Below are 13,113 nucleotides of genomic sequence, written 5' to 3'. Positions count from 1 at the left end.
CTTTGTCACTCATCGAGCTAGTGTGAGGGTTGTGTGTTCCTTCCCATGTAGGCGTACCCTCCACGACATGACCTTCATCTACCATGAGTTGCAACATATCTACAATTCTACAACATATACCCTACAATAGTAAAAGGAATTATATTAAAGTCAAATAAACATATTTAATGTAAATAAGAAATGACGAATTCATACCACAACGAGATGCTCAATCAAAGCATCATCAGCTGACCCAACACCTACGACATGTACGTACACCTATATCAAGGGTATCACCACAGGACAGTCATCCTCACCCATTTGGATTATATATGGATGCAATACACATCAATACCACTTTATATATCTTAGCATGCAAGCTCTGAAATAGGGTGCAAAGGCGACATCTTGGACAACATAATCATTAAAATGAAACCATCGTCGGTATACAAACGATCCACTTCATTTGTAAAGAGATTGTCATCTATGACGAAAGATGGGTGTCAAGGGATAGTTTACACATATCCATATTGTTGGAGGACACATTCAGGCAAGTGCAATTGTCTACATGTGCCCAACTGAATTACCCCAAAAATAAGAATATCCAATCAAAAGGACGATATGCCATGTGCTCATTGTAAGGGCTAAATTGCACTACAACTAATCCAATGGTATCTAACTACAATTAGACAACTGCAAGTGATGACAATTTGCCAACATCCTAACGCATGCACCAAGGATCATCCTTACCATAGTCAGTCCACACACATCTAACATTTATGGATGGAAAATGCTTGTATATCCAAGTTTGAACCAAGGTTGCATACCCAGCTAGTTGTCTCGTATTTGCATAGCTAAATCTCCCAACTGCTTGTATATGTGGGTCAAAGCAGTTTTCGCTCACACATATTCCCTAGTCAACCTCAAATCTACAAAAAAACCCCAGGTAGGAAATAGTGATTGAAGTAGCATTCTTATCTATGAAGATGATGCAACCAATAAGGTGAAGCAAATACACTTTAACAGTTATTGTCCATTGTCGTTTCTGAATGAGCCCTCATACATCTCTCTCAACCAACTTAGTCACACATGACCACCCCAGAAATGCCTAGTCTCTGAAGCTACAACTACACAGTCAACATAAAGCGCCTCTACCAACAACTTTGTCACTCGAACTACATCTAAGGTCGGGTAGGTGTAGAATTGTCGAACAATGAGGAGATGCAACTAATTTGACACATCTAATATGATGGTCATCTCCCCAATAGACAGATGAAATGTATTTGTATTTGCATGTCATCTCTCTACAAAGGCACACAATAATCCTTTGTTTGTCTTGTCATAAATAGCACGAATAAGACCACCCGAGCTAAAAAACTATACTACCGCATTTATGTGCTTATGTGGTATCCCTAACTTATTCATCTTTCTCCCATGAAAAACCAATTTAAGCCCATCACTATCCTACAATAACCAATGAATCATTTTAGATTTGCAGTCTAATAAATAACACTAAAATCCCTTATTTTATAACAACATCATTACTTACCACATCATTCCATAACTACCTTGCCACATGGTCCTCATAACTAACCAACAATTATTATCCATTAGCCTTCATCCTTCACATGTGATCCTCATGTTGAACATTTCTTCACCTTCCACAATATTAATAGGTCTACTACACTGTCTTCTTCTAATTGATGCAGTTGCTCATACACAGTCTGTCTGAGAATCTCTTCCTTTAGTTCTTACCATTTACCTCCTCTTCCCCAATGAGTCACACATGAAAACACTCCGAACAAGCATCGAAAGACAACCGGAAATGCACCGCAATTCACCAACCACATTCATGATTCCTCAAACCACTCAAAATGGGCACAAATCGTACATGATAGCCACCAAAACCATAACACCAAACGTGTAGAGGAAGAAGAGCAAAATCCTAGATCACTACTAGAAAGTCATTAAATAAAAACCAATTTAAAAAAAAAATTAATTATTATATTTACTAAATTAGATACTATTTTAGAGACTAAAATAATTATTGGTATCTAAATTAGTTTCAATTAGTGACAAAAAACTTCTAAATTGGTATTTAATTATCCACCAATTATTTAAATTCTAAATTTGCTAGCTAAAATCTTAGTAGTTTATTAGATACCAATTTAAAAATTATCTATCAGTGCTGAAGTCATACATAATTAAAAGCTTTCATGCTAAGACATAATAAAATTATTTCCAAAACTTGGAACCTTTAAAATGTAATAAATTCTGGCAGGCGTAATAAACTTTTGCAAGCGTACAGCGTATATATCATACATGTTAGCAAACTGTTGCTGTAATCTATTTGTGCTCGTACTTTGATGAAATCTAGTTGGAACTTCCAAAAGCAAAACTTTCCAAGCTAAGATTCGTTTCTTACAAGAACCTGTGTTTTGTCTACTTTAGAAGTACTTTGGAACCCTCGTAGGATAATAACCGGACTGCATTCTGGTAACTTAATTCAGCAAGTTCTTCTTTCGTAATTTCTAGCATAGATGCAACGTAATCAAGTACCTGCGAGTACAATGAATTGAAAAATGTAAATCTAATAAAACAGGTCCCAGTAAACATAAAAACATTCATTATATGCATTCTACAATACTTAAAATTCAGTACTTTATTCCTGTTGATATTTCTTCACACCAATAGCAAATGTTCCTGCTCGTTTAGTTTGAGGTTGTCATCCTCACGAATGCAATGTGAGAAGGGAAACCCTCATACATGTAAAAGAAAACTTAGATACAATTCTTTAAATAATCTCTTTGCTGATATGTTATCAAAATTGAAATTAACCTGGTAATCTGCATAATAGAAATATATATTGCAGGACAAGGTACGCCCCTCTCATTCAGTTAAAAGAAACCTACAAATTTCTGTATGATTTGAAGCTAGAGATAGGATTTGAAAGCAACAAGGTAGGTCCATACAATTTATTCATGCATTCTTACCAGAAAAATTGTTGTTATTGTTGTTTTTCTCATAAAGTAGGCTCAGATATTAATATCTCCAAGGGAATCATATAACTAAAAATCCAAGGTGACAGTTTCTTGAGATACATACAATATGAATATTTGCCGGATGATTGAGCGTATCCTTTGGCAGCTTCCAAGCATCTGCCAAGACATGAGATGAGTCACCGAGGGAAGAACTACAATTTGGAGGCGATGTTGTTATTTGGGCATGAAGAAGCTCTTGAGTGACAGAACTATCTCCTTCAACAAAATGAAGAGAATTTATGTTTGACATTGGTAGTGCATCAGGTGCATCTGTCTCCAATAAAATCCTATCAAAAGGGACCTAAATAGAGAGAGAATAAGAATGTCACTGTTTTTAAAATTTATAGTGCAAATTATATTCAACATTAATCATATATAGGAAGTGATGAAAATCACCATCTTTAGCATTTTCTTTGCTTTATTTGCTTTTAGCGACATAAGGAACCCAGAGAAGGAAAAATAAGCACCAAGTTTGGAAAATTCAGGAACCATCTCTGCAGAACCTAGGTAAGAATGAAGAATAACCCCAGCAGGAAAAGGCCCCATAGACCTGGAAATATTGAAATTTGGGAGACAGAATTTTCATAGATGCCACTTCACAATGATAAGTGAGAACAACACTAAAACATTAATTCAAACCAAAGACCTTGACAAACTCATATTTCTTGGAGATTGAGGTAGCACAATCCAATAATGGAATTGTTTTCTCTCAAAGGAAGTATGCATTGATATTTTGGAGGAAATTAGGCTAATGATTTCAGAGTCGGTTGCCACAACCATGGATCCCAATGCCAAACTCCTACCTATTAAGGGAGGAGCTTCTCTTATATCTTGAGAAGCATACAATATTAGTTGGAAAATTGAACTATCTTACAATTACTCGTCCTAACATTTCCTTTGCATTTTGTGTGGTGAGTCAATTTCTTAATTCTCCATGTGCAGATCATTGGAATGCAACCATTTGTATACTGAAGTACACTAAAGGTTCTCCAGTGAAAGGTTCGTCAGTCATTCGTATATTGAATTGAAGTACATTAAAGGTTCTCCTAGGAAAGAATCGTATGGACACAATAATCATACTAAAGTTGTATGTTATTCATATGCTGATTGGGCAGGATCACCTTCTGACAGGAGATCCACTTCCAGATATTGTATCTCTATAAGTGATAATTTGATCTCTTGGAAGAGTAAGAAATAAAACGTTATGGTGAGATCTAGTACAGAAGCAGAATATAGAGTTATGGCCTCATCTACTTGTGAGCTTATTTGGCTTAAACAGTTACTTAAAGAATTTCAATTTGGAGAGGTCACTCAAATGACACTTATATGAAAATCAAGATGCTCTTCATATTAGCTCAAATCCTGTCTTTCATGAAAGGATCAAACATATTGAGATTGATTGTCATTTATCCAAGAAAATATTGTATTTGGAGATGTCAATAATGAATTTGTTAATTTGAATTATCAACTAACATATATTTTCACTAAATCGTTACGCAGACCTAGAATTAATTATATTTGTAACAAGTTTGGTACAAACAATTTATATACGCCATCTTGAGGGGAGTGTTAGATATAACAAGCTTTGGTCCATATCTTTGTATTTTCTTATTTATAAATGCATAACCCTATGTGCTTAATACACACAAGGGATTCAATATATACCTCCCTTTCTTTTATCTTAATAACACATGACTTATATGCTCCAACTTGAGGGGAGTGTTATAATTATAGAAATAAGGAGCAAATCCTATATAATCAAGAATATCTAGATTATATATGTATTATTATGAATGTTTTAATTTATTCCCTTATCATATATTTATTCTTAGAGGGTATCAAATCTCTTGTATTTATTATATTAATATCTTTTTCTCAATATAAATAAAGCATTTTTGATGTCTTTGAAAACAAGGTTTCTGATCAATGTTTCTCTCTTTCCTATAGTTTAACAATAGCAATTGAAACTAAAGAAGGAACAGATATTCATACTTCATTAGCTCAAAAAGATCACCAAAAGCACGAACACAATGAATAGATGCTGGCTTGTTCAACTCTTTTGCAAGTTCAAGCTGCTGCCTGAATACTTCAACCTGCACAGATGTCCTAATGCATTAGCAGCCAACAATCTAGGTAACATTCTTCTGCAGAAAAGTACATCTTCCGTCCTAGATGTGATTGATCAATGTGTTTCATATTAAAGTTAACGTTTAATGCCATTTTCTTGTCAGTAGATCCACGTTTCCACAATATTCTAGAAGGCTAGAACTCTATTTGATAAATGAAATGACATTCTTAACTTTAAGGACACTAGACCCAAGTAAGCACCCTTGCAAAGAGATAGCATTACAAACAACAAAATTTTGATTATGACTCTAGAATATTTCAACAAAAGTTAATTTAACAAAATTTTGATTATGACTCTATAAAATATATCAATAAAAGTTAATTGTAGTTTGACCCATTTTGCAACCTAAACACTATGCTTCATAGTCTTTTGAAAATCACTTTGTCCTTTAGGCAGCAAAGCCGCAGATATTAACAAAAATGGCATCAACCATTAATATTCCTAAATAAAATATACCCTAAGGTTTCCTGAAAATTAATGCAAAAATGTGAATGTGCCTGTATGGACATGCATTAGTTATTATTACTAGTACAAACAAGGTTTAATCAAGAAAAGCATCATATTGTAATACAACACGATACGCAATAGAATATCATTTAGAGTCTCTTTTCTCCTTATTCGCTCCCTCTACACCTACAACCCCATAATTACATGCAGAATAGAAGATATACACATATATACTTACGCTCCACCAGAAGTTACTAGAGCTTCACAATTATAACAGAAAAATACACACATAGGCCAAAAACAAAATGACAAGCTAAAACCTGCTCAGAAAAGTCAATCTTCCTTCCATGTGATCCTTTGTCCAAGCCAATCTGAGAAAAAGTCAAAAGCTCAATCACATCAAATGGTAACTTAAAGATGAATGAAAAGACCAAAAGAAATTTCATTAATAAATTTATTAAAAATGGTCGAATACGCAAATCTGTACATAAAAGCCACCTAGATGAATTTTGATACCCTACGGCATCTAAAGAGAGGAAAACAGAAACTGAACAAGCATAAAAATTAGGCAAGAGCCAAAGGCTCGGACACGCCTCTTAAATGGTGTGTCCGTGTCGGAGACACGTATCGGACACTGACACGCATACAACACGTATCGGTGAAGTGTCCAATTCAAAAAATATTTTTTGGATCTCTGACAATTTCAGCATTGCTCCAACACAATTTTAAAAAGGACAAATACATTAATTTTCTGAAAACTCAAACTTGTTGTATAAGTTTTCATTATGATTATAAAAATAAGGAACAAATCTTTTTGAACTAGTCATAGAAAATATCTTTCTGCCACAAATAACAACACAGACATATTTATGCATATAAATCTTTATTGTCAATTTATATAATTCATAATTATATAATATGTAGATCCGTGTCCCCGTGTCTTACATTTTGGAGATTATACGTGTCAAAGTGTTCGTGTCCATGTCGTACCAGTGTCTAGTGTCTCTGCTACATAGGCCAAAAGTCTCATAAGGCTTTTATATAGAAATGAAAATAGGACTTATTCATTGCTGAAACAAAATCTAGTAACTGATATTGTGGACTACGAGATTGATACTCTTCTTATCCTTTATTTTACTTCCATATTCAAATAAATAACAAAACTAGCTGCTTTTCCAACTAGGTGGAATTGTCTACATGGGTTAAAATGTGCCATATTATTCTACTGTAAATCATGTCTATAGACAAACTATTAACCTCTAAATCCTTCCTAACTATATCGCCTATAGTCTATCTTGGTCTCCCTCTACCTATAATGCTTGTCCTATCCAGCATCTTAATCTAATATACACTATTAACTTTCAAACTATATGAACTACTGTTTATGACATCAGTGTTCAAGTTCTTTAAGACTGGATGATTTACAAAATCAATAGTCAAAGAAAACCACACAAAAAAATGATGAAAATTCCAGCATCAGACATGGAAAGAAAAGGCACATGGAATGAACCAATTAAAGGGCAAGTCTCAAACACCAAATAATCAAAAAGAAAATATTTTTATCCTTCAAAATATCTTGAAATTCAGTTTTAGTGCCTACAAAAATTAAATACCTTTTTAGTCTCCTCATTTATCAAAAGTAACGTTGTTTATTCCTTTCCTCCTTCCCTTAGAAACCTGTGTTTCAGTTAAAATATAGTGATGGATAAGGTATTAAATCTTTATAAGGACTAAAATTTAATATATTAAATCCTTTTAGTCCCTACATATATCATTTTTAATTCTTTTTAATCCCTACACATCATTTTAATCTCTTTTAATCCTTGCAAGAGAGACTAAAGGGGATTAAAAAGTATATATCTAAGAACTAAAGAGGTATAATTGTAAGTGTAAAAATTAAGAAAAAAAAGTTTTTTAAGTATAAGAACCCATAGAATAATTAAACCTAGACAAAAAGGTTAAGGGCATTAAATAAGCAAATTAGTGACCACATGTTTAACACTCGTAAGGTTTGTAAGTAGTGGCTGAGTTGGTCCACAACTATCTCTCGTTTCTTTTACTTTATTTCAGCATCCTTTTATATAAACAGGCCTTGTGTATATGAAGAACCTCAAGAAAAATTAGCAATGCTTCATTTTCAAATCTATCATGCCAAGAAATTCAAGTTCTAACTCTGTTGTCACAGATCGTTTTGTATCCCTCACAAAATCAAGCAAGTCCATATTACATAACATCTCACTGAAAATCTGAACACTGCGTTAGTTTCTCCACCACTCAATGACAATAGTTATCATGTCTAGGCAAGGTTGATGAAGAAGGATTTGATCTCCAAAAACAAATTCAAGTACAATGATGGATCGATTCCTCCTCAAAACAAGTTCGGTCGACTCTTTGATCATAAATTTTGTGTCATTTATCTTGCAAAACATCATATATGAGCAAGTAGTTGAAGAGGTTTGGAAGGATCTCAAAGAGCATTTCTCTCAAGGTGATGTGGCTTGTGTAGCCGAATTAACCCAGAATTATTTTGTTTTAAGCAAGGATCCAAGTTAGTCATGAATTTCTACACTGAATTGAAAGGTGTTATGGAGGAACTTGACAACTTCAAGCCTCTGCCTGCCACCTTGTAACTGGCCAACAAAATGCAATTGTGAAGCAACAAGGTTGTCTAAAAGGTACAACAATCAGGATTATATTATTTGCTTCCTTATGGGATTGAATGATAATTTTACTCAAGTGAGATCTCATTCTTTTGATGGAGCCTTTACCTACAATGAATTGAGTCTTCTCAATGGTGTTACAGTATGAGAGACAAAAATGGTCTTGCTCCTAGTGGAGAAGGTAATATGATCAATGCAGTAGCCAGTAGAAAGAGTTGTGAAAGATGAACAGGTCACTACTACAACAAAGTTTGTACTTATTGCAGGGAAACAGGACATACAATTGATACATGTTACAAGTAGTGTGGGTTTCCCCCTTATTTTAAGTGGAAAGGGGGAAACAATGGTAATGTTACAGTGAATTCTATTGAGAGCATTGATGACTCAGATTCTAAAAAAGATTAAAATGTCACATTAAAGGAAAATGTTAATAATTTTTCTCCCTCCTCCCAGAAGAGTGAAAGGCAATTTTGTCATTAAAATTCCTTGCAGTCTGAGTGCTGAGTCACAACCTTCTCACATCAATCAAGCAGTTAGTGAGCACAACAATTTAAATGAAGGTATATCTAATTCTAAGTGGTAAAGAATAAAGATGAGTGGATAATTGATTTGGGAGCATCTGATCATATATACTCTGATATGAAATTATTTGTTCAGTTCCAAAATATTAAACCAGTTTCAATGTAATTGTCTAAAGGTAGCATTGCAAAGGCTAAAATATTTTGGAATAATTCATCTTTCAACAAATCTATTCTGTTTAAAAATGTTTTGTATTTACCTCTCATTGCATTCAACCTGATTTCTATATCTAAATTGACATTATCAAAGAGCTATTCATTTTTTTTCTCTAGGAACACTTGTCGCAATCAGGATTCATGCAAGAAGACAATTGCTTTTAGTTGCTTAAATGGTTGAAGGCCTCTACCATCTAAATTTGACTACAGATAAGAACTTTCATGAACAAATAGTCTTTTCCAATGTAATATATAGTAATAGTAATAATTGTACTGTGGTTAATGTACCAGAACCATCTCCTTGGCAATTTAGGCTAGGAAATGCTTCTTTTATGCAATTGGAAAAATTGTCAAAACGGTACCTTATGTATGTTGGGTTCTTTTAAGGAGTGATACTGGGGAGATTCAGCACCAATGAAAAGTGAGGACAACCATATAAAAGACCAGCATAGTAGTTTGCCTCTCAGCATTTCTTTAGACTTCTTTCTTAACAGGTTTAAACTCTCATGTTTCTCTTTGTATAGTTTTTGGGAGTTTCTTGTTTTTCAGCATAGGTTTTGGCCTAGACCCCTATGTTTGTTTGTATCTTTTTTTTTTCTGTTTATTTTATCTTTTATGTGATGGCATATGATAGTTGAAACATGGGGTGTCAACCTAGCTGAGATGTCAGGTGTCATTGTGATGTCTAACATAAATTTTATAAATAAAAAAATCCAATGTTGTTTTTGCTTTTTTCTAACGTCCAACTGAGCTCGCTGAATTGCCTCTAAAGTTGCGATTTTACACTAGTTTAACTAAGTTTGCTCAAGTTTACATGAGCCTACTAAAAAACGATTCTTTGTGCGAGTTAACTAGGTCAGAGGGTGTGGAAATGTAAACATGAACGAGTTTAGGAGTTGATTTTCATTCTTGAAGCATGCAAGGAATTGGTATGGTTTAAGAAATTCTTAAAGGAGTTTGGTTTTGTGAACTATCTATTACTTGTGAACAATCAAAGAATCCAACTTTGCATTACAGGTCCAAACATATTAATGATAACGTAATGCTTTAGATGCAAAGTTGTTGGCTAAAGTTCATACCAATGACAATGATGTTGATATGATGACTAAGGCAATACCAAGGTAGAAGTTTGAAACTTGTTGTGAGATAGCCAAATTGACGGTCATCTCCACATAGTTGTGAGGGGAGAGATGTATTGGGTTGGGCTATGTGTTCAAAACAAAAATCCCAAACTTGTTAAGCCCATTTGTCTGAATAAATCAAAGTGGAGAGGGGTTTTCTACGTCAATAAAAGAGTGTGTATTTGGCAGACTTTGGGGGAGAGAAGGAGAGAGAAAGAGAAAAGAAAAACTGGTTCACTCATTCTTGATCAGCTTTAGTAAAATTGTGATTACCACTTCATTCACCGTCAAATCGGGCTAAAAATTGGACAGCAAATTCATGACACGTTGCTTTCAGTTTGACCATTGGGATCGTGGAGTGGAAGCCTTTGGTTGGAGAAATCGATTTCATACAGTTGCTTTGCTTTGTGTGGTTTCTTTTCTTTCTAAGCTTTGTTGCTTTGATGTATTGGCTAGTTGTAAGAACTAGTTTATGAAATTAATTTGACTCTCTTGTAGCCTTATTGATAGGAACTTGTTTGACAGGCTTGTGTGTGTGGGTATTTACTTCTCAAATTGAGAGGTTTTCCCCTCATTACAAATTTGTGTCTCTCTGTGAATATTGTTGTCATTTTTCGGTTGTTGTTCCTTGTTGGTTCTTGCAAGTTGGGAGAATTATTTTTGCTGCGTTACTTTTAATTATTGGTCGTTGTTTCCCACCTATCAATCTACCTGTAAGCAAACCTAGATAATGTGATGTTTGCCACTTTACTACACATAAGATAAATAATATTTTTCCTATCAGCAACGCTTGTTCTTTGGATGTTTTTTATCTGCTGAATATGGACATACGGGCTCCATATTCTGTTAGTTAAGTTCATGATCATAAATTCATCCTCATGATTGTTGATGATCATAATTGGTTGAACAGGTGCTCTCACATATATTCAATTCCTACTGATAAAAAAAAAGTAACAAAAAGGGGAAAGAGGTTTCTTCTTTTTTTTCAGTTTTGATGCACCCCTTTGGTCATAAACCATACAATTACCTCTCCAACTGCAGCCGATGGTGTAGAATCAAAATACTCTCTCAACGTTTTAAACCAATTGGGACTCCGTTCTTTCACATACCTGTAAACGCATAACATTGGACCTAAAACCCATCAACAGAATGCCAATTGAACTAATCCAGAAAGAGAAACAAAAACACAAACAATTGGACTTCACCATGGATGGACTCCGAAGGAAGGTATGACGCAAGGGAAAGTTTCGGCCATGTGCTTCACAGAGTGCCAATCCTGTTCGCAGACCCCATTAACGACAAAGTACACAACGCCCGTGTCTTGTGTGGTTTTGATGAGGTGTTGTGCCTTGGTGAAGATTCTCGGGTCCTGCAAGTGACAGTGCGCATCGAATAGTCTCATAATCTATTTCGCAATCTGAAAACCCTGTGTGAGGTTAGTTCAGGGATCATAACAAGGCCAAAACACAAATACTCCAGTATATGGAATCAGGAAGGAGGGGGAGAGTGAAATGGTATATCTTTTTTCTTTTAGCAAAGGATAATTCCATAGATAAATTATAAAGTTTTAAAAAATTATTAAAATAGGCAAATATTGTAAAGTTAATATGATTTTATTGTGTAAAAGTTATGTCAAGAAAAAGTAATTTTAATATATTTAAATTACACAATTTTTTTTAATCAGAATTTAATTAAAAAATCAGTAAATAACTGAAATTTAATTATAAGAAAATTGTGTCATAATTTAACTATTTCAATAACTTTTTAAAATTTTATTTATTTTAATAATTAATCTATAAAATTATTTTATAATGTGTAACTTTATATACATTCATATTTTTTTTATTTGTAATTTTTTTTAATTAAAATTTAAAATTGTTTTAAGGAAAGAAACGGAGGAAATAGAACAGTGAAAGAAAGGAAGGAAAAAATATCTTCTTTGAATTGATGAAAAGAGATGGAGGATGAAGAAAAAATTAGTGATGTAAATATTTTATTTATGCGATAAAATGAAATAAAAAATTAATTCATATATTTAAAAAGTAACCAAACTACACTTATATTAAAATTAATTACCGATTGCTAATAAAAAATACAAATACACACCCTTCTTCTTGTTCCGTATTCTTTATTTTTATTATTATTATTATTATTATATATATATATATATTTATACTTATTTAAATCAAATATATATATATATATTCATATTTTTTAAATATCAAATTATATATATATATAAATTTAATCCTACTTACAATTAAAAATTCGTAATCCTCAATTCATATTTTAGAAATTCTAACCTCCAATTCATATTTTACTAAATTAATCTAACCATCCACATCATTTGACACCTCAAACCTCACACTAAACTCAATCCCACTTGTCTCTCACACTAAACTCAATCCCACTTGTCTCTGCCACATAAGCACTAGTTGACGTTGTTTGGTGCGACTTAACATAAATGATCATTTTAGATATATTTTTAAAAAATATAGAGACCAAATTAATTTTTTTTAAACACCATTATACTAAATTGAATATTAACCCAAAATGTAGAGAGAAATAAGATAATTATCCTAAAATAATAATAAAACTCTCCTGCAAATGTTGAAGAAGGCGAACTGGAGTCGTCGGGAAAATAAGAGAGTGCATCACATAAAAGAAGGGTCTAGTTGCATATCTATAAATAAGGATGGTGATATATGGACAATTGTGTAATAGATGTGCCGATATATATTACTACTACTAATGTAGCAAAAGATATTAATATTTTGAAAAATATTCTTAGACAACCAGTTTTTGGCTTGCGTCAAATTACAACCAATAAGACAGAGAAAATATGAGAAAATTAAGAAACGTAACAAAAAAAATTAAGAAAAATGATTCTTAGGTAGGGTAATTTTGTCAAGTGAAGGAGAAAATTGAAAATTATAATGTGACCGAGAATTAATATGATAAAATATAAAAGTTAAAAGTTTATTCTTTACGTTTTAAAAAAAT

General features: G+C 33.1%; 1 protein-coding gene across 2 annotated transcripts; it reads right to left on the bottom strand.

The window, feature by feature from the left end:
- Positions 1-2,179: 2,179 nt before the first annotated feature.
- On the bottom strand, positions 2,180-11,637 carry LOC137837329 (uncharacterized). Of its 2 annotated transcripts, none has more exons than XR_011085426.1 (7): positions 11,316-11,629; positions 11,138-11,219; positions 5,916-5,966; positions 5,013-5,113; positions 3,417-3,570; positions 2,641-3,321; positions 2,180-2,538 (listed from the first exon to the last, which is right to left on the bottom strand). XR_011085426.1 is itself a non-coding variant. In XM_068646309.1 (7 exons), exons 1-7 carry the CDS (start codon positions 11,510-11,512, stop codon positions 2,422-2,424), a joined length of 939 nt encoding a protein of 312 aa, XP_068502410.1. In that variant the 5' UTR covers positions 11,513-11,637; the 3' UTR covers positions 2,180-2,421. The 2 variants fall into 2 exon arrangements, 1 of the variants encoding a protein (XP_068502410.1); XM_068646309.1 differs by having other exon boundaries at positions 3,085-3,321; positions 11,316-11,637.
- Positions 11,638-13,113: the final 1,476 nt, after the last annotated feature.

This window comes from Phaseolus vulgaris, chromosome 4, assembly GCF_000499845.2.
Source record: "Phaseolus vulgaris cultivar G19833 chromosome 4, P. vulgaris v2.0, whole genome shotgun sequence".
NCBI lineage: Eukaryota > Viridiplantae > Streptophyta > Magnoliopsida > Fabales > Fabaceae > Phaseolus > Phaseolus vulgaris.
This window is presented reverse-complemented; position numbering and strand designations above follow the sequence as displayed.